The 22,009-nt window shown below is 46.9% G+C and overlaps 1 protein-coding gene across 8 annotated transcripts in view; it reads right to left on the bottom strand.

The window, feature by feature from the left end:
- myo6a (myosin VIa) overlaps nucleotides 1-22,009 on the bottom strand; it is a 95,899-nt gene that overhangs the window by 10,620 nt on the left and 63,270 nt on the right. For 4 of the 8 annotated variants that reach the window (XM_036975640.1, XM_036975642.1, XM_036975644.1 and 1 more), the window contains exons 19-29: nucleotides 21,495-21,533; nucleotides 21,107-21,200; nucleotides 19,908-20,038; nucleotides 19,700-19,777; nucleotides 17,798-17,927; nucleotides 16,485-16,575; nucleotides 15,422-15,572; nucleotides 6,850-7,058; nucleotides 6,149-6,227; nucleotides 541-701; nucleotides 336-377 (exon numbers count right to left, since the gene is read on the bottom strand). In XM_036975640.1, the coding sequence (XP_036831535.1) occupies nucleotides 336-377; nucleotides 541-701; nucleotides 6,149-6,227; nucleotides 6,850-7,058; nucleotides 15,422-15,572; nucleotides 16,485-16,575; nucleotides 17,798-17,927; nucleotides 19,700-19,777; nucleotides 19,908-20,038; nucleotides 21,107-21,200; nucleotides 21,495-21,533 (1,205 nt within the window). The remainder of the gene's footprint in view (nucleotides 1-335; nucleotides 378-540; nucleotides 702-6,148; nucleotides 6,228-6,849; nucleotides 7,059-15,421; nucleotides 15,573-16,484; nucleotides 16,576-17,797; nucleotides 17,928-19,699; nucleotides 19,778-19,907; nucleotides 20,039-21,106; nucleotides 21,201-21,494; nucleotides 21,534-22,009) is intronic. The other 4 variants (XM_036975643.1, XM_036975645.1, XM_036975646.1 and 1 more) reach the window with 1 other exon arrangement.

The following is a 22,009-nucleotide window of genomic DNA, read 5'->3' as shown; positions in this document are numbered from 1 at the left end:
TGGCAATCATTTGAAAATAAATGGACTTGATTGATCGAGTGAGCTCAGTCATGTCTGGGAATCAAATTCGGAGGTCAAATTCCTGGTACACGTAAATGTACTTGGTAAATAAAGGTGATTCTGAATCAAAAGTCAGCACTAACTGAACTATGAGTTGGTTTAAATATCATACTTAGCCTAGCATCAATCAATGGCTGTGTTTGCATGTAAGAGGTAAGGTTGGTTTAGCTGGCAGATTGCTACAGCATGCAGGGTAGTTATGTTTCACTGGTCAGGTTAAGGTTGGACGGGACGGGACGGGACGGGGTTAAGGGGTTTAAATCTTGGTGTCTTACGTAGCGCTCTCTGGGGATGATGGAACACCTGAGGTGTCGTTACTGGGAGAAGAGAAGAGAAGAGATTGGTTAGGCAGGCCTACAGACGGTCAGAGTCTCTCCCAGGTCCAAAGTCCTCATCAAGACCCATCTCTGGGGACCCTCTCTCATCAGAGGGTAACAGATGGTCTATAGAGGTGTGTTAGCGGTGTTAGTGAGCTGTTACCTGCGCAGGCCTGCGTCGTTCTGGCTCTCCTCTGGGATGAGTTCAGCCTCGCTCTGGGCGATCCTCATGGCCAGCTCCCTGTCGCGTCTCTCCTGCTCCAAGATGTTCTGGCGCACCGCCTCCTCCTCTCGCTCAGCCTCCAGCTGAACATCCATCTCCGCCTGCAGAGACAGTTTACCTTAATATACGTGCTTACACACACACACACCACATCCCAGGATGTTGTAATGCACAAGCACAAATACACAAAGTACAGCATCCAATAACACACCCAAGGCAGCGTAGAATGAGCCCTGTGGGAGTGAGGCGAGTCAGAAGACAGCCTCATTTCCTGTTACGCTGAAGGTGGCATGTGGTTTTCTGATGGACCCAGTAATACGATGGATGGTCCTGCCTGCACCATGTCCTTATGAGCATTTTCATAAGTCACTCCTTGCCCAAGCCAGACTCATGAAGGGCACCAAAGACGCCTTGTATGAAGTTGACGCATATAAACATGGGCATGACGTTTTACAGCGCTCACAAAATAGCAGCTCATCGCTGCAGGCTCGGGATGACTGCAGGTTCACAAGATTGGGTGATACTCCCTTTGGCACCTTCAAATTGCCCTCGCGCCCTCCCAGTCTCGTCCTCCCAGTCTACATCTGCGCCCCCCCGCCGCAGTCTCTATACAGTCTGTCAGGGACTTAAGCACAGAGATGTAAAGGAAGTGGCTATATGTGTGGCAGGGCCTGATTAGACTCGTTACACATCCACTAATGAGCCTTTCCTCTGCCTGTCGATCCCTGAGGGACTGTTAGCTGTAGTCTACAGGAGCTGGCCACCATCCAGGGTCAGGAGATAAGCAGCCCTCAGGCATGCAACTAGGGAATGGAGTCCACAGTACCAAGCCAAGCACATTTATATTTTGGTCAAGTTTTCTACTGGGAAAAAATACAAGGGGCAGGGTTGAAAATATCACCAAATTTTTTTGGCAATAAGATCAATGGAGAACTTGTGTTCAAAGAAACCCAATTGGAGAAAAGTACCCAATTGTCATTCTGGAGTAGTAGTATAGATACCTTAATAGAACGTTACTCAAGTAAAAGTCACCCAGTAAAATACTAATTGAGTAAAGGTATTTGGTTATAAAATATACTTAAGTTTCAAAGTAAATGTAATTGCTAAAATATACTTAAGTATCAGAAGTCAAAATCACTTAAAAGTCCTTATATTAAGCAAAGTAGGCGGCACCATTTTCTTGTTTTTAAAATATATGGATAGCCAGGGGCACGCTCCAACACTCAGACATCATTTACAAAAGAAGCATTTGTGTTTAGTGAGTCCACCAGATCAGAGGCAGACGAGATGACCATGTGTTGTCTTGATAAGTTTGTGAATTTGACCCTTTTCCTGTCCTGCTCAGCATTCAAAATTTAACTTTTGGGTGTCAGGTAAAATGTTATGGAGGTAAAATGTTATGGAGTTAAAAGTACAATGTTTTCTTTAGGAATGTAGTGAAGTAAAAGTAGTCAAAAATATAAATAGTTAAGTACAGATACCCCAAAAACGACTTAAGTAGTACTTTAAAGTACTTTACACCACTGAAAGAAACACCTGGGTTGAGAGAAATGCCATTCAGGAAGACAACCGCCGAGTCATGAAGGTAGTCAAATTCCACGTGACCATTTAGTTCCGGTAATTAGACTTCTCCAAGCTCTAATGCTGCTGCTGGTCATTAGTAGTCTACCAAACTTGCTACCTGCCTGGTAGTCAGCACTATATTGTCCCTCTAATCACCTGACATCAATGCAAATGTAATCGAAAATCTAATCAAACATCATGAGCTCATGTTGCGCAGCATTTCTATAGGCTATGCATTTGTACGGGAAAACAGTGATGGCCTCTTAATAAAAAGAGGACCCCATCAGCTTTCTATCGGCTAGGCCTACTATATTTATTTCAACTTTCCTAATATTAAGTACATTGCTTATCTTTACAACAGGAGTATAGCCTACCTGCCTGGCATGAAAATGAATCACGGGAAAAGTGTCCTCAATTTATTTTAAGTGCATAGATGACATGCATTTTTCCCGTTGCCCCTGCTTCGAGATTGGACCATTAGCACGCACCTTTCTAAATCCCCAAAATGTCACATATTATTTAGTATATGTAAAGACAAGAATAAATCAAGAATAGTCTGATGGGTGACAATATTAGCCTATCACTTGTGAATGATGTCCAGCATAAGGCAAGAAATTATGCCTTTTTTGTTGCAACTTTTTCTAAATCAAACTGTGTTCGAATACCCATATTAACATACTGTATACTACGTACTTAATGAGTATATACTATTAGTTTATTTTTAGTTTTCTGTAAACAAACCTTATGCTTTCAGTTGTGCTGTTAGCCCGTCAACCTGAAGTTGATGCTGTTGCTATGCAACATCTTACTAGCTAGTTAGCATAACAAATTACATTATACAACTTCGGGTGTGTTCTTAAATTCAATCTGGAGTGCCAGAGTGCGCTCGTAAAGTCAGAGCGTTTGTCAAATTGTCAGTTTGTAAATTTGGAGCGTTTCGCGCTCGGAGCGCACAAAGTGGCCAAATAACTTCTTAAAATTAAGCAAAAATCCGCTTCGTATGGGGCGTAAAGCCTGGCAGACAGGCATACATAAGCAGCGCATGAGTTTCAAGTTTGGGGAAGATCATTTTCACCATAAAGCTGCACCTTTATAATAAAAGCATGACTTGCATAATCACATTTGCGGTCACTTTTGATAACGGTGTTTTCCGCTAATGGAACATAAGCGCTTATAGCCTACTGCCATGTGCGCATTGCTGCGCTCATGTGAAGAAGTAGCCTAATAATTTATCAACATTTTAAGCTAAATGTTCGTATCTGTTGCATCAGTCACATTGCATATTTTGATACTAGTGGTTGTATTAATTTGAGATCCATTGCATCCCACAACTGTCCCAGCCTATGTTTGGAATATTTATTTATTGCAAAGAATATAATAGGTCAACTTTTGTACTATGGGGGATAGTCGATTGACATAGGCTAGTGCTTTTGCTGTTAGTAAAGGCCTACTCATCTTGTTGGCTGAAGTAAATGTGGACAGTTCTTTCAATATCTTCAATATGCACCTCGGAATTGGATAAGGACACATGCAGTTGCGTCCCCGATGTGTCGGTCTTCACTTGTAACCTGTGAGAAAGACCCAATTACGTGATGGAGAGCCATATGAGTGAGAGGTGCTTTGGAGCTCGCAGCAATCAGGGAGAACGGCACAACTAGCACTCGGGGCAAAGGGTACAACATCCACTGGCCGCAAAAGGCATAGCCAGATCAGGACCTAACATAAGGACAACTCAGAGTATGCTATTCTGTTCTTCTGAAATAGACTCTTCCTATCATGCTTCTTTAGACCTGTCTAAAATAAATAATGGATTTATTTTGAAAGTAGAGGCTATATTACATGGATTTATTCAACTTAAAATGTAGATGTTCCAAAGGTCTGCATCAGTGGCATATAGGCCATGATATGCTAAATGTGTTTATGTTAATTAAATGGTAAATTACCGTAAGACCGACAGTTATTTGCTTGACAATCACCAGCTGACGAAATTTCGTGACCGTCACAGCCCTGTTTCATGTAGTTATTTCCTCCCAAAACTCAAACATCTGCAGTGTAAATCATGCATATTCATACCAACGTGTACACGGAAGCCAAATGTGATGTTGATGGGGTATCTAAAGGTTAAAAAGGCTGTTTGCGTAAGCACCAACCCTGTCCCTGGCTCAGGGTGGGCTCTAGGCCAGACACTGATTTAAGAGTGCAGTTTTCAGCAATAAAAGCTAAAAAGCCTGTAGATTATCCAGGGTCAGATCTCTGGGGCGCTTTCGTGCTATCCCTCTTCAGATGGACAACATGGGGAGCCAGATGGACAGTATATAAACATCAGAAGTCTAACCATCTCCACAGAACTGGAGTGAGTGGGTGTAGAGAGCTAGTCAGTGAGTGAGTGAGAGTGAGTTCGAGCGAGAGAGAGCGCGCTCGAGAGAGAGAGAGAGAGCGCGCTCGAGAGAGAGAGAGAGCGCGCTAGAGAGAGAGAGAGAGCGCGCTAGAGAGAGAGAGAGAGCGTGCTAGAGAGAGAGAGAGAGCGCGCTAGAGAGAGAGAGAGAGCGCGCTAGAGAGAGAGAGAGAGAGAGAGAGAGAGCGCGCTCGAGAGAGAGAGAGAGAGAGCGCGCTCGAGAGAGAGAGAGAGAGCGCTAGAGAGAGAGAGAGAGAGAGAGAGAGAGCGCGCTAGAGAGAGAGAGAGAGAGAGAGAGAGAGAGAGCGCGCTCGAGAGAGAGAGAGAGCGCGCTCGAGAGAGAGAGAGAGAGAGAGAGCGCTCGAGAGAGAGAGCGCGCTCGAGAGAGAGAGCGCGCGAGAGAGAGAGAGAGCGCGCTCGAGAGAGAGAGAGCGCGCTCGAGAGAGAGAGCGCTCGAGAGAGAGAGAGCGCGCTCGAGAGAGAGAGAGCGCGCGCTCGAGAGAGAGAGAGCGCGCGCTCGAGAGAGAGAGAGCGCGCTCGAGAGAGAGAGAGCGCGCTCGAGAGAGAGAGAGCGCGCGCTCGAGAGAGAGAGAGCGCGCTCGAGAGAGAGAGAGCGCGCTCGAGAGAGAGAGAGCGCGCTCGAGAGAGAGAGAGCGCGCGCTCGAGAGAGAGAGAGCGCGCTCGAGAGAGAGAGAGCGCGCTCGAGAGAGAGAGAGCGCGCTCGAGAGAGAGAGAGCGCGCTCGAGAGAGAGAGAGCGCGCTCGAGAGAGAGAGCGAGAGAGCGCTAAAGCGCGAGAGAGAGAGCGAGAGAGAGAGAGCGCTAAAGCGCGAGAGAGAGAGCGAGAGAGAGAGAGCGCTAAAGCGCGAGAGAGAGAGCGAGAGAGAAAGAGCGCTAAAGCGCGAGAGAGAGAGCGAGAGAGAGAGCGCTAAAGCGCGAGAGAGAGAGCGAGAGCGCTAAAGCGCACGAGAGAGAGCTCGAGAGCTCGAGAGCTCGAGAGAGAGAGCGAAAGAGCTCGAGAGAGAGAGCTCGAGAGCTCGAGAGCTCGAGAGAGCGAAAGAGCTCGAGAGAGAGAGAGAGCGAAAGAGCTCGAGAGAGAGAGAGAGCGAAAGAGCTCGAGAGAGAGAGAGAGCGAAAGAGCTCGAGAGAGAGAGAGAGCGAAAGAGCTCGAGAGAGAGAGAGAGCGAAAGAGCTCGAGAGAGAGAGAGCGAAAGAGCTCGAGAGAGAGAGAGCGAAAGAGCTCGAGAGAGAGAGAGCGAAAGAGCTCGAGAGAGAGAGAGCGAAAGAGCTCGAGAGAGAGAGAGCGAAAGAGCTCGAGAGAGAGAGAGCGAAAGAGCTCGAGAGAGAGAGAGCGAAAGAGCTCGAGAGAGAGAGAGCGAAAGAGCTCGAGAGAGAGAGAGCGAAAGAGCTCGAGAGAGAGAGAGCGAAAGAGCTCGAGAGAGAGAGAGCGAAAGAGCTCGAGAGAGAGAGCGAAAGAGCTCGAGAGAGAGTGAAAGAGCTCGAGAGAGAGTGAAAGAGCTCGAGAGAGAGTGAAAGAGCTCGAGAGAGAGTGAAAGAGCTCGAGAGCGCGCTCGAAGAACACTGCCACTAACCTGAAGCTTCCTCTCCTCTTCTTCCCTCTTCTTCCGCTCCTCTTCCTCGTGTTTTCTCTTCAGCTCCATCTCTGCTTTCCTGAGGAAGAGGGAGAATAAGAAAGGCTGTTAGGGACTGGTGTCTCTCTCACAGAGTCATAAAGGTTGAACTTCATCATCAATACTGTAACATACAGCAGCTCCTCAGTACTAGTCAAGCTCATACAGTCTGTAGATCAATACTTTATCCATCCTGGTAGGACACTGCTACAGTATTAAGGGAGGTGAAACAGATGAATCAATTCAATTGGATTCAACCAATAAATAATAATTGGATAAAAAAATCCAACCGACAGTAAGTGACCACTGGAAGAGCCCTGATAATTGCATTACGACATCTATGACTTTATCAAGGTCCTCTGACATGGTCATGCTCAAAGTGCCTCCGCAGTAGGTAGGCCTAATTATTAGACCATATCCATGACGGTGCCCTTCAGTTACCAGGCATATAAAGTTGGCAGAGTTGTCGGAGGTCCATAAAGTTTTGGTAGTCGTCTCTAATGCCTTAAATTAGGATCTAGTGACAGATACAATAGGCCATTAGTTCTGCTCAATGGTTTTATACACCAATGAAAAGAGGGGAGGACACTAAGCATGACTAATGTATCTGACAACCTCTGCTCTCTTTTCATCCCTCCATCTCTCCATCCCCCTCCACTCACAGGCGCCTGTCGTCTTCTTCCTGCTTGCGGCGCTGCTCCTCCTCCTCCCTCCTATTCTTCTCTCTCTCCATCTCTTCCTGGATCTTCTTCAGTCGCTCCTTCTCCTCCTCCTCCTTCTTCTTGTTCTGCATGGCGGTCAGCAGTTGCTCTGACCGGGTCACCAGGGCCTGGTACTCGTGGTCGATGTCCATGCGGGTCATGACTGTAGTCTGAGGAGAGAGTAGAGTTCCGTGAAAAAGGCATCAGCCAAAATTTGATTGAATTCAGTAAAGACCAAGTAACACAGGGTGCAGTATCCACCCAATCTCTACATTGAAGGGGGAGTAGGACATCTGTACAGGTAAGAGAGATGTCATTTTAACCTCGAAAAACAAACAAATACACAATGCAAATATTAAGCTACTCCTCTCCATTATTTTGTATGCAATTGAGCAAAATCTTGGCGCGTGTTGGAATAGTACTTCAGCTTTGCTGGCTTGGTCGAATTGACTATTGAAGGGTCTAATTAGCCCCTACAGACTTAATTTTCACTCCCTCAGCTTTGGGACACTTCCGCAGATGGAGGGCCGAGAGGAAGGGACTGGTTTGGGATTCAGCAAGTGTCTCCTTGCAGCAAACAGAAATACGATCCTGGAACACCTTCCCAGACCATCAAGACTCACGCCTCAACTAATTGGACTTGATGGCACGGGAGGGTATTCAAGTTCATATTTCTGTTGGGTGCCATCTCCGTCCCTGAGCACTAACACATTCATCCCAATCAGAGCCCCTACATTTGTGACTGCTGGCAATTACAGAGCTTCCACAGACAGTGGTGTAGGTTTGAATTAGAGGCAAACGTATTACAGCAACACACTGCTGCTGATGAATATTCATACACATCTGCCGTCAAAGTAACCTTTTATCAGGCCCTATTCTGCTCCGCAGCTGTGGGCCTGTGTTTGATGTGTTTTACTACCGCCCGAGGACACGGCTACAGAGCGTCTCCTCACTCGGTTTTCATAACCCAAACATCCGTTGAATTATGCTTTGTGTACGACATCAGACTCTGAAGTCACACTTAACAGCATTTGATGTTAGTTTCACCTTAAAAAGGCCCACTACTCTACAATAAAAAGTTGAACTTTTAAAAGGCTAACAAATCAGTTGGACGCAAAGGAATGAATTGTTTAACACTTTTTTTTGTACTATCAATTGTAAACATAACGACTGAGAAGGCTGACATTTTACGTGTTCCTACCCAATGGTGATTTTTTGTTTGCAACTTATTTATTTTTTTACATAATGTTGCTGCTACCGTCTCTTATGACCGAAAGTAACTTCTGGACATCAGAACTGCGATTACTCAACACGATCTGGCAGAATCCTTTTTTCCCTTTATCGAGCCCAACGTGAATGACATACTGCTTTCCCGGGAACAGGCCCAGATCCCCATCATTTGCATATAGAGAAGGCAGAGAAAAGGGGTCCGGAGGGCATGCTGCCTTATGAGAATTCGCAGGCGATTGAATAAACCCCTGCCTTCGATTCTGTTAGCAAAGGTGCAAACTTTGGAAAATAAAATCGATGACCTACCCAGAAAATTAAACTACCAACGGGACATTCAAAACTGTAGTATCTTATGCGTCACGGAGTTGTGGCTGAACGATGACATAATCAACATACTGGTTATACGCTGTCTCGGCAGGATAAAACACCGGCGTCTAGTAAGTCAAGGGGCAGCGGACTATGTATTTTTGTAAATAATAGCTGGTGCACGATATCTAAGGAAGCCTCAAGGTTTTGCTCACCTGAGGTAGAGTATCCCATGATGAGCTGTAGACCACACTATCGACCTAGAGTTTCTGTATTTTTCATAGCTGTCTACATATAGAGGCTGGCACTAAGACTGCACTCAATGAGCTGCAAACAGGAAAACGCACACGCAGAGATGGTGCTCCTGGTGGCCAGGGAATTTAATGCAGGCAAAATTAAATTAGTTTTACATAATTTCTAACAGCATGTTAAAATAATTCTAGACAACCTTTAGTCCACACACAGACACGCGTACAAAGCTCTCCCTCGCCCTCCATTTGGCAAATCTGACCATTATTCTTCTCCTCCTGATTCCTGCTTACAAGCAAAAATGAAAGCAGGAAGCATCAGTGACTTGATAAATTTAAAAAAAAGTGGTCAGATGAAGCAGATGCTAAACTACAAGACTGTTTTGCTAGCACAGATTGGAATATGTTCTGGGATTCCTCCGTTGGCATTGAGGAGTGCACCACATCAGTCATTTGCGTCATCAATAAGTGCATCGATGATGTCGTCCCCACAGTGACCGTACGTTCATACCCCAACCAGAAGCCATGGATTACAGGCAACATTCGCACTGAGCTAAAGGCTAGAGCTGCCCGCTTTCAAGGAGCCTGGAAGCTTATAAGAAATCCCACTAAGCCCTCCGACGAACAATCAAACAGGCAAAGCATCAATACAGGACTAAGATCGAATCGTACTACGCCAGCTCTGACGTTCGTCGGATGTGGCAGGGCTTGCAAACCATTAAACTACAAAGGGAAGCACAGCCGAGAGCTGCCCAGTGACACAAGCCTTCCAGACGAGCTAAACTACTTGTATGCTCGCTTTGAGGCAATTAACACTGAAACATGCATGAGAGCACCAGCTGTTCCAGAAGACTGATCACGCTCACCGCAGCAGATGGGGGTAAGACCTTTAAACAGGTCAACATTCACAAGGCCGCAGGACCAGACGGATTATATGTACTGCGGACATGTAATGCGAGCATGTGCTGACCAACTGGCAAGTGTCTTCACTGACTTTTTCAACCTGTCCCTGACATAGTCTGTAATACCAACATGTTTCAAGCAGACCAACATAGTCTCTGTGCCCGAGAACACCAATTTAATCTGCCTAAATGACTACCGACCCGTAGCACTCGTCTGTATCCATGAAGTGCTTTGAAAGGCTGGTCATGGCTCACGTCAACACTATTATCCCAGGAACCCTAGACCCACTAAAATTTGCATACCGCCCTAACAGATCCACAGATGATGCAATCTCAATTGCACTCCACACTGCCCTTTCCCACCTGGACAAAAGGAACACCTATGTGAGAATACTATTCATTGACTACAGCTCTGCGTTCAACACCAGTGCCCTCGAAGCTCATCAATAAGCTAAGGATCCTGGGACTAAAAACCACCCCCTGCAACTGGATCCTGGACTTCCTGACTGGCCGCCCCCTTGTGGTATGGGTAGGTAACATCCGCCACGCTGATCCTCAACACAGGGGCCCCTCAGGGGTGCATGCTCAGTCCCCTCCTGTACTCCCTGTTCACTCATCACTCCAACACCATCATTAAGTTTGCTGACAAAACAGACCAGCCTGATCACCGACAACAAAGAGACAGCCTATAGGGAGGTGGTCAGAGACCTGGCAGTGTGTTGCCAGGGCAATAACCTCTCCCTCAATGTGATCAAGACAAAGGAGAACCGAGCACGCCCCCATTCTCATCGAAGGGGCTGTAGTGGAGCAGGTTGAGAGCTTCAAGTTCCTTGGTGTCCACATCAACAAACTAACATGGTCCAAGCACAAAGACAGTTGTGATGAGGGTACGACAAAAAACCTATTCCTCTTCAGGAGACTGAAAAGGTTTGGCATGGGTCCTCAGATCCTCAAAAGGTTCTTTAGTTGCACAATCGAGAGCATCAATGCCTGGTAACCAATGCCTGGTATGGCAACTGCTCGGCCTCTGACCGCAAGGCACTACAGAGGGTAGTGCATATGGCCCAGTACGTCACTGGGGCAAAGCTTCCTGCCATCCAAGACCTCTATACCAGGCAGTGTCAGAGGAAGGCCCTAAAAATCGTCAAAGACTCCAGCCACCCTAGTCATACTGTTCTCTATGCTACCGCACGGCAAGCGGTACCGGAGCACCAAGTCTAGGTCCAAGAGGCTTCTAAACAGCTTCTACCCCCAAGCCATAAGATTCCTGAACATCTAATCAAATGGATAACCAGACTATTTGCATTGCCACCCCCCTCTTTTACACCGCTGCTACTCTGTTATCATCTATGCATAGTCACTTTAATAACTCTACCTGTACATATTACTTCAATTACCTCGACTAACCGGTGCCCCCCGCACATTGACTCTGTACCAGTTACCCCCTGTATATAGTCTTGCTATTGCCATTTTACTGTTGCTGTTTAACTACTTGTTACTTTTATTTCTTATTCTTTATTTATTTAACCAGGGAGGCCAGTTGAGAACAAGTTCTCATGTACAACTGCAAACTGGCCAAGATAAAGCAAAGCAGTGCGACAAAAACAACAGTTAAACAAACGTACAGTCAATAACACAATAGAAAAATCTACGTGCAGTGTGTGCAAATGTAGAAGAGTAGGGAGGTAAGGCAATAAATAGGCCAGAGGCAAAATAATTACAATTTAGCATTAACACTGGAGTGAGATGTGCAAGTAGAGATACTGGGGTGCAAAAGAGCAAGAGGATAAGTAAAAATATGGGGATGAGGTAGTTGGGTGTGCTATTTACAGATGGGCTGTGTACAGGTACAGTGATCAGTAAGCTGCTCTGACAGCTGACACTTAAAGTTAGAGGGGGAGATAAGTCTCCAGCATCAGTGATGTTTGCAATTCGTTCCAGTCATTGGAAGCAGAGAACTGGAAGGAAAGGCAACCAAAGGAAGTGTTGGCTTTGGGGATGACCATTGAAATATACCTGCTTGAGCGCGTTCTACGGGTGGATGTTGCTATGGTAACCGGTGAGTTGAGATAAGGCGGGGCTTTACCAAGCAAAGACTTCTAGATGACCTGGAGCCAGTGGGTTTGGCAACATATGTAGCAAGGACCAGCCAACGAGAGCATACCGGTCGCATTGGTGGGTAGTGTATGGGGCTTTGGTGACGAAAAAGATGGCACTGTGATAGCAAATTGGATGCAGTCTGAGTAGAGTGTTGGAGGCTATTTTGTAAATGACATCACCGAAATCAAGGATCGGTAAGATAGTCAGTTTTACGAGGGTATTTTTGGCAGCTTGAGTGAAGGAGGCTTTGTTGCGAAATAGGAAGCAGATTCTCGATTTAATTTTGGATTGGAGATGCTTAATGTGAGTCTGGAAGGGGAGTTTACAGTCTAACCAGACACCTAGGTATTTGTAGTTGTCCACATATTCCAAGTCAGAACCGTCCAGAGTAGTGATGCTAGTCGGGTGGGAGTGTGCGGGCAGCAATCGGTTGAAGAGCATGCACTTAGTTTTACTAGCATTTAAAAGCAGTTGGAGGCCACGGAAGGAGTGTTGTATTGCATTGAAGCTTGTTTGGAGGTTTGTTAGCACAGTGTCCAAAGGGCCAGATGTATAAAGAATGGTGTCGTCTGCCTAGAGGTGGATCAGCGAATCACCGGCAGAAAGAGCAACATCATTGATATACAGTGAGGGAAAAAAGTATTTGATCACCTGCTGATTTTGTACGTTTGCCCACTGAGAAAGAAATGATCGGTCTATACATTTTAATGGTAGGTTTATTTGAACAGTGAGAGACAGAACAAAAAATCCTGAAAAACGCATGTCGAAAATGTTATAAATTGAATTGCATTTTAATGAGGGAAATAAGTATTTGACCCCCTCTCAATCAGAAAGATCTCTAGCTCCCAGGTGTCTTTTATACAGGTAACGAGCTGAGATTAGGAGCACACTCTTAAAGGGACTGCTCCTAATCTCAGCTTGTTACCTGTTTAAAAGGCCTGTCCACAGAAGCAATCAATCAGATTCCAAACTCTCCACCATGGCCAAGACCAACGAGCTCTCCAAGGATGCCAGGGACAAGATTGTAGACCTACACAAGGCTGGAATGGTCTACAAGACCATCGCCAAGCATCTTGGTGAGAAGGTGACAACAGTTGGTGCGATTATTCGCAAATGGAAGAAACAAAAGAACTGTCAATCTCCCTCGGCCTGGGGCTCCATGCAAGATCTCACCTCGTGGAGTTGCAATGATCATGAGAACGGTGAGGAATCAGCCCAGAACCACACGGGAGGATCTTGTCAATGATCTCAAGGCAATTGGTAACACACTACACCGTGAAGGACTGAAATCCTGCAGCGCCCGCAAGGTCCCCCTGCTCAAGAAAGCACATTTACATGCCCGTCTGAAGTCTGCCAATGAACATTGAATGATTCAGAGGACAACTGGGTGAAAGTGTTGTGGTCAGATGAGACCAAAATGGAGCTCTTTGGCATCAACTCAACATCTTTGGAGGAGGAGGAATGCTGCCTATGACCACCATCCCCACCGTCAAACATGGAGGTGGAAACATTATGCTTTGGGGGTGTTTTTCTGCTAAGGGGACAGAACCACTTCACCACATCAAAGGGACGATGGACAGGGCCATGTACGGTCAAATCTTGGGTGAGAACCTCCTTCCCTCAGCCAGGGCGTTGAAAATGGGTCGTGGATGAGTATTCCAGCATGACAATGACCCAAAACACACGGCCAAGGCAACAAAGGTGTGGCTCAAGAAGAAGCACATTAAGGTCCTGGAGTGGCCTAGCCTGTCTCCAGACCTTAATCCCATAGAAAATCTGTGGAGGGAGCTGAAGTTTCGAGTTGCCAAACGTCAGCCTCGAAACCTTAATGACTTGGAGAAGATCTGCAAAGAGGAGTTGGACAAAATCCCTCCTGAGATGTGTGCAAACCTGGTGGCCAACTATAAGAAACATCTGACCTCTGATTGCCAACAAGGGTTTTGCCACCAAGTACTAAGTCAAGTATTTGACCCCTCTGCAAAACATATTTCCCTCATTAAAATGCAAATACATTTTTAACATTACTTTTTTCTTGATTTTTTTGTTGTTATTTATAACATTTTCGACATGCGTTTTTCAGGATTTTTTGTTTTTCTGTCTCTCACTGTTCAAATAAACCTACCATTAAAATTATAGACCAATCATTTCTTGGTCAGTGTGCAAACGTACAAAATCAGCAGGGGATCAAATACTTTTTCCCCCCTCACTGTATATACAGAGAAAAGAGTTGGCCTGAGAATTGAACCCTGTGGCACCCCGATAGAGACTGCCAGAGGTCCAGACAACAGGCCCTCCAATTTGACACACTGAACTCTGAGAAGTAGTCGGTGAACCAGGCGAGGGAGTCATTTAGAAGCCAAAACTATTGAGTCTGCCGATAAGAATGCGGTAATTGAGTCGAAAGCCTTGGCCAGGTCGATGAAGACGGCTGCACAGCACTGTCTTTTATCGATGGCGGTTATGATATCGTTTAGGACCTTGAGCGTGGCTGAGGTGCTCGGAAACCAGATTGCATAGGGGAGAAGGTACGGTGGGATTCGAAATGGTCGGTGATCTGTTTGTCAACTTGGCTTTGGAAGATTTGATTTGTACAGCATTGTTGGCTAGGGGCTCGTAAGTAAGCATTTCACTAAGGTCTACACCGGTTGTATTCAGAGCATGTGACTAATACAATTTGATCATTAACAGAACCTTAAAAATGAAAAGCTCATATACACGGCTCTCAGACCAGATGCATTTCTTCTCAAAATGCAGATCATGGACTGAGGCATCCTATTAAATCCAGCCTTGGCTCTGATGAAAAATACCTCCCATCTTTAAAAAAAAAGCCACGATGCCAATGGGTAGAGAGAGAGAAGGCCTGATTCAAATATACAGTATAGCTGCCAAAAAAAACATCAGATCCTGTGAATAAATAACAAACCCTGTATCATGCTACTCACAAAATGAGAGAAAATGAACAGGGGAGTGATTTACAGCAGTCAAAGCTGCCCTCATTTAAAAGTCTTGAGGTTCCCCAGAGGTTCCCCAAACATTCAGTCTGTACACTGAGCCTGCCATAATTGCACACCATCTGGCTGGCTGAAGCCTATTATTAACAGGTAGAGCTTCCCTCCAACTATCCACCATGTGTTAAATATTCCACACTGGGATGAATGTGTTATATAAGCGCTATGCCTGCATCCCAAACCGCACCCTATTTCCTGTATAGTGGACTACTTTCGACCAGGGCCGGTCAAAAGTACCGCACACTACAGGGAACAGGGTGCTGTTTGGGACAAGTCTTTGACGTTGAGCAGATTCGATGCACATACTGGCGTAATGACATTCAGAAAACACAATGTTGAATGTAGAGAAATAATGAATAATGAAATATCTTGACAAAATACTATTTTTGGAGCATTTGGATAGAAGTTTGACATTCAAAGAAGGAATGATGAAACAAAGGTGAACAAACATGTCTGATGTCTGATCTCCCTTTAGCAAACTTAAGACTTTTGTTTTTGGTTTCTTAGAGAACTGACAAGAGGGGAAAGAAGGAGTTGTATAGAGGTTTTCAACGTCGAAACGTGGAGAAATAATTTATTTGGAAATAGAGAGAGTTAACTTGATGAAATAGAATTTTGTTTTTGGATTCATAGACAAGAGGAGAAAGGGGTTATGTAGAAGTTTGACTTAAAAAGCAGAAAGAAGAGGTTTCATAGAACTCAGAGGTTACAAGGCTAGGGGGGGTATCATCTCACAGACCTTGATTTTGACCATGGTTGCATTGATGGAGGCATCCAGCTCTTGGATCTGCTTGCTCATCTCCTGCTTCCCCTCCTTCAGGCCGGCGATAACCTTGTTGAACTTATCCATCCTATTCTTCAGGTTACGAACCTTCACCAGCCCATCGATCCTGTACCATACACACAGTTAGTCGAAGACAGTTGGTTTTCAAATAATTACAAAAAACGCATAGTAACCTATCACACTGGCCTAGAAGCTCTGGTCCCGGTTGTATAAAACACCTTTAGGGTTTACCTTAAGGAATAATGTTCCCCTACCTAAGGGAATTGTTTAAATATCAAATATCTCCTTAGGTAGGGGCATACTTAAGGGGTTTTACGGTGGTTTGAAGGCATGTTTGGCAGAAAGAGTATCTGGCTACCATGGACACGACCTGATTCACTCACTAAACGTCTCGTCAAAGAGATCTACAATCAAGACAGGACAACCAAATTGCTTCAGAAGATAATAAACCTTGTTTCTTGTTACTTTTTATATGGCTTTCTAGTACGTCAAGCTAGCTTACAGAGTACCTATACCTAACGAGCCAGCTAGCTTTGTAGCCATGGATTGTGCACCTTCCATTGTTTAGCTAAGTAGCTAGCTGGTTGATGTTTTCCTTTGGGAACCAGAAGAGATGAAAGCAACATTCCCCTCCACAAATAATGTGTACATTGATATCCATACTGAATGAACCCGTTAAGGGACCTCACGGGTACAATTAACCTCCACTTAATTTAAAGGGGGGGGGGGGGGGGGGGGGGACTTCACCTTAAAACGTTTGGTGCAACTGACTTAAAGTTAAGGACAATTAAAGGGAAGGGAGAAGTAACTGAAGGTGTTTCATGCAACCGGGCTCTGTGGTAATCAGTACAGATCTCCTGGAGCTTTACAAAGGTAATAAGACAGTCCTGTGGCACCAGCTGGTACAGATAAGACGGTCTCCGTGGAGATGCATGCATCATGTGCTAAGCAGCCTGGCACCCCTGAGCTGTGAAAGTGCAGTATAATGAGGAAGAGAGGGGTATTAGAGGATACCCACCGGGGCTTGTGCTTCCTCCTGCACAGCCACATGCGCACCGTCTTCTGCATCTTGATGCAGGCACTGGCGCGGTACATCATCTTATTCCTCACTGTGGGAGACATGGAGCGTGAGAAAGAGGGGAGAGAAAGAGAATGACAACGAGAGCCCAGACATGTGGCGCGCCGCTGCTAAATTAATATAGGGGACACGCTGCACAGTACACTCCAGTGGTAATTCACACAGAAAGAGCAGACGATATGGAAATGTTGCCTCAGTGAGAGGTAAACCCAATGGGTCAAAGACTATGTGTGACCGAGTGCATGTTCCAAATGGCACCCTATTCCCTTATTAGTGCACTACTTTTGACCAGAGCCCTATGCACTACCTAGGGGGTAGGGTGCCATTTGGGACACACACAAGGAGTGTAATATTGAGTACCATCCACCTTTTGCACTCAGAAGACTCAATTCGTCAGGGCATGGACTCTACAAGGTGTCGAAAGCTTTCCACGGGGATGTTGGGCCTTGTTGACTCCAATGACTCCCAGAGTTTTGTCAAGTTGGATGTTGGTGGACCATTCTTGACACACACGGGAAAACTGTTGAGCTTGAAAAAGCCAGCAGCGGTGCAGTTCTTGACACACTCAAATCAGTGCGCCTGGCACCTACTTCCCAGTTCTAAGGCACTTCAATATTTTGTCTTGCCCATTCACCCTCTGAATGACACACGTACACAATCCATGTCTCAAGGCGTAAAAATCCTTCTTTAACCGGTCTCCTCCCCTTCATCTACACTGATTGAATTCACCTGGTCAGTCCATGTCACGGAAAGAGCAGGGGTTCCTCATGTTCTGTACACCCAGTGTATACTGTCTGGGCAGGTAATAGATCATATCTGAAGGACTGAGGTGAACGGTCTGCCAACACGTCCCCACAGCACGTTAGAGTAATGGAGGAAAAAGCAATATCTTGGTCCAGGATGAAGAGGTTTAAAGTGACTGATTTGAGGGTTTAACGAGGCGGTCTTATTATATCAGAGGACATCGCCACACAAAACAGATGGCCAGAGCCAGTTGGCGTTTTATGGTCAGAATTGGGTCGGAGCAACTGGTGCAAATCACTTTAAACCATTTGTCTCCTTAAACACGTGTTCACAAAGCATATCAGCATAGGCGAGCTGATCTATGATCAGGTCCCCCCTGTCCATATAATTGTATTCATTATGACTTAATTGGGAGAACTGTCCCTAGATCAGCACTCTTACTCAGAGACACTGAGAATACAGGCCCTGGTGTATAATGGTGATGTGGTAGGTAGCAGGATGTTACTCACATTTGATGACAGAGAGGGAACACCACTGGACCTTCTTCCAGCGGCTGCAGATGAGCCACTGGTTGACCTTCTTGACCAGCTCTGCCAGGTGGTCAGGGTCAGACTTCATGATCTGATCAAACTCCTTAAACTGAGGTGAGGACGGGTGGAGGAAAGAGAGAGGAGGCAGGCACGGGTGGGGGAGAGAGAGGAGGCAGGCACGGGTGGGGGAGAGAGAGGAGGCAGGCACGGGTGGGGGAGAGAGAGGAGGCAGGCACGGGTGGGGGAGAGAGAGGAGGCAGGCACGGGTGGGGGAGAGAGAGGAGGCAGGCACGGGTGGGGGAGAGAGAGGAGGCAGGCACGGGTGGGGGGAGAGAGAGGAGGCAGGCACGGGTGGGGGGAGAGAGAGGAGGCAGGCACGGGTGGGGGGAGAGAGGAGGCAGACACGGGTGGGAGGAGAGAGGAGGCAGACACGGGTGGGAGGAGAGAGGAGGCAGACACGGGTGGGAGGAGAGAGGAGGCAGACACGGGTGGGAGGAGAGAGGAGGCAGACACGGGTGGGAGGAGAGAGGAGGCAGACACGGGTGGGAGGAGAGAGGAGGCAGACACGGGTGGGAGGAGAGAGGAGGCAGACACGGGTGGGAGGAGAGAGGAGGCAGACACGGGTGGGAGGAGAGAGGAGGCAGACACGGGTGGGAGGAGAGAGGAGGCAGACACGGGTGGGAGGAGAGAGGAGGCAGACACGGGTGGGAGGAGAGAGGAGGCAGACACGGGTGGGAGGAGAGAGGAGGCAGACACGGGTGGGAGGAGAGAGGAGGCAGACACGGGTGGGAGGAGAGAGGAGGCAGACACGGGTGGGAGGAGAGAGGAGGCAGACACGGGTGGGAGGAGAGAGGAGGCAGACACGGGTGGGAGGAGAGAGGAGGCAGACACGGGTGGGAGGAGAGAGGAGGCAGACACGGGTGGGAGGAGAGAGGAGGCAGACACGGGTGGGGAGAGAGAGAGGAGGCAGACACGGGTGGGGAGAGAGAGGCGGCAGACACGGGTGGGGAGAGAGAGGAGGCAGACACGGGTGGGGAGAGAGAGGAGGCAGACACGGGTGAGAGAGAGAGGAGGCAGACACGGGTGGGAGGAGAGAGGAGGCAGACACGGGTGGGAGGAGAGAGGAGGCAGACACGGGTGGGAGGAGAGAGGAGGCAGACACGGGTGGGAGGAGAGAGGAGGCAGACACGGGTGGGAGGAGAGAGGAGGCAGACACGGGTGGGAGGAGAGAGGAGGCAGACACGGGTGGGAGGAGAGAGGAGGCAGACACGGGTGGGGAGAGAGAGGAGGCAGACACGGGTGGGGAGAGAGAGGAGGGAGACACGGGTGGGGAGAGAGAGAGGAGGCAGACACGGGTGGGGAGAGAGAGGCGGCAGACACGGGTGGGGAGAGAGAGGAGGCAGACACGGGTGGGGAGAGAGAGGAGGCAGACACGGGTGAGAGAGAGAGGAGGCAGACACGGGTGGGAGAGAGAGAACAGAGCATTCAAAGGCACTTTCCCCTCTAAAACAGCCATCAGTATGCGGATGTTCCCTGCTCAGTGGAGATGACAATAGCGGGTGGATATATTAATTCAAAGCCATAACAGCAGTTCCTGTCTGGTCAGGGTCAATAGAGGATAACATATTGATTTACTCATAAGCACCAAACTACAGAGCTTCAATGTGAGATGCCAAACCGCACATTTAACATCACTGACCAACTCATCTGGTGCAGAAATGAATACCCACAGTGTTAGATGGCTTATTATCAAAATCCCTTTCCCCTCACTGTCAAATGACTAATGCGGATTCCTTTGAAGTGCATTCAGTCAGAGGAACATCGTAATGATGAGAACCAGCGCAATGACAACAGCACAGAGACAGATCGTGGAGTTCTCACCTTCCCAGGTCTGAAGAACACTCTGGTCAGCCCAAACTTGTAGTCGTTCTCGTTCAGACCCAGCGCTTTGAATAAAGCCTGCAGCGCAAATACAAGACGTCAATACATGTCATATCAACATGTCCAAACTGTGTTTGTAGAGGAGCCCAGAGCAGGGCCAGTGTGTGTGTGTGTGTGTGTGTGTGTATGTGTGCCATGAGGCACTCACCTTGCAGAAGAGTCTTGGGTCCAGGCGAGTCAGCTTGGCAGGCATGTACTGCTTGTACATGCTGTAGAGCTCATGGAATGGCGCTCTGGAGGGGAAGCCTCCCTGCATGAGATCTAGCACAGACACCATTCCTACACAGACATACATAGGGGTCACTCCAGGCCAAAGAGAGAACACAACATCTTGGCACTTGTAACTAATGGCAGCTTTATTGTCGAAAGGGGGATTTTTTTTCTCCCTCGAACGATGCATCAAATAACCTTAAAGAATCAAATGTTGCATCAGAAGTTGAGGCGTGACACGCCATTTAAATGTATTGTAAAACCATAGTTAAGGCTTCAGAGGTAAACGTCAACACACATTTCTCAGACTCATTCTTCCAATGTATCAAACTAACGTTTGCTGACTCCGCTCAGTCCATCACCCACTCAATATAGTTAATGCACTACCATTTGTACTTAAACTCAGAGAACTGGCGCAGTGTCTCGCCCTTTATCTGTGGGATCACTAATGAGTTCGTGAAGATTAAAAAAAAATATATATATCATCTGGCATCTCCAAGGACACAGAAGAAAAGCATGTCAAATGCAATATGCAAGTTTACCAGGAGAATGGGACATTTCATTTGCCTAGCAGCCTTTAGTTTAAAGGTCCAAGAAAGAGGAAAGTTCAGAAAACACTAAAGTAGAACAGCTCTTGGCTGTTGTCCCCAGCGGGGGGGCCCCCCCACATAAAACCATCTAGGTCTAGGACGAAGAGGATTGCTGTGGAACTGGGCACTGTCAAGTTCAGGTCACTGGTAGGAACTTGTGACAAACAAGCAGAAACGTAGATGCTATACAGTAGCTCGTCAACTGTAATTGTGTGCCAATTTCTGGAGAGAAAAGAAAACGGAGTTTTCAATAAACGCACATGAAATCACACCGGTCATTTTGCATTTGATTGCTTTCGGGCAGATTCATAAATCCACATCTGTAGTCATGTTTCCCAGTCTAGTTGTACGCAAGTCAAATATAAACAAATTAATAATTAACGCTTTACAGCATGGTAGGGAAACTCATCGTCATCCAACACCAATGTAGAGTGTGTTAAATGGCACCCTATTCTCTTTATAGTGCACTACTTTTGACCAGGGCCCATAAGGACTAGGGTGCCAAGTTGATTAGTCCTTCTCTTTAGCACTATATATATACACCAACCTGAGCACTGCAGCTGGGAGAGGATCTGGGCCCCTTCAAACTGGTGGCTAACCATCTTCAGATTGGGCTTGATACAGCGGATGAAACTGGAGCCCTGGGGGGGGTGAGAAAGAGAGAATCATAAAGACCCTATTCAATTGAAGTGTTTCTATATGCAATTTCAGGCTGTCAAGCCCTGACAGCAGCCACACTGAAGATGGCCACAGCGCACTTCTTTGGTGCCCCAGATTGGTTGGACATCGGCTTAGGCATCAGACACTTACAAAAGAAAACATTTCCCTGGGAGATCGATAAAGTTATATTATAGGAGACCTGATCTCAGCTCAAGTTAGATGCCCTGTGAGTGGGGTGAAGCAGTAAATCGTTGAGCACTGCAGTAAATACTAACCGTGCTGCGAAGCTTCTCCAGTAGAATGTTCAGCTGGGTCTGTCGAGGTAAAAGAAAGAGAGAACCTTTGTTTAGTGACACCGACAGGCCTGTCTAGTCCAAGACGATATTAACACATGCTTACTAAGCGTGCTCGCTCGCTCTCTGCCTCCAGCTCACCTGCCCAAAACTCAGAATCAACAGCTACTTAATAAGCAACAGTACAGCCGTGAAACCACGCATTTTATTGTTGAAGCGCATTGAAACTAAAACAAGAGAGATTCTGTTTTAATGTAATTCATGCAAACGGGTCTAAATACAACCCCGGTAGGACCACAGGAACAGACACAGACGGAGGAACGCATTGTGGGATGGCAGACAGACAGACAACCGCTTGCTGGCCCCTCTCGATCACTGTTCTAGAGCTCTTGTTGCAAATCCCCTGTAACTTTCCCAACTGGGCCAGGTTTCTCAGAAATCCCAGTTCAAATGAATTCCTGGGTTTCAGGAATTATCCAACCAGTATTTCTGGAAAA

The sequence above is a fragment of the Oncorhynchus mykiss genome, chromosome 4 (assembly GCF_013265735.2).
Source record: "Oncorhynchus mykiss isolate Arlee chromosome 4, USDA_OmykA_1.1, whole genome shotgun sequence".
Classification (NCBI taxonomy): domain Eukaryota; kingdom Metazoa; phylum Chordata; class Actinopteri; order Salmoniformes; family Salmonidae; genus Oncorhynchus; species Oncorhynchus mykiss.
Note: the sequence above shows the minus strand (reverse complement) of the source record. Positions and strands in the feature narration are given on the sequence as shown.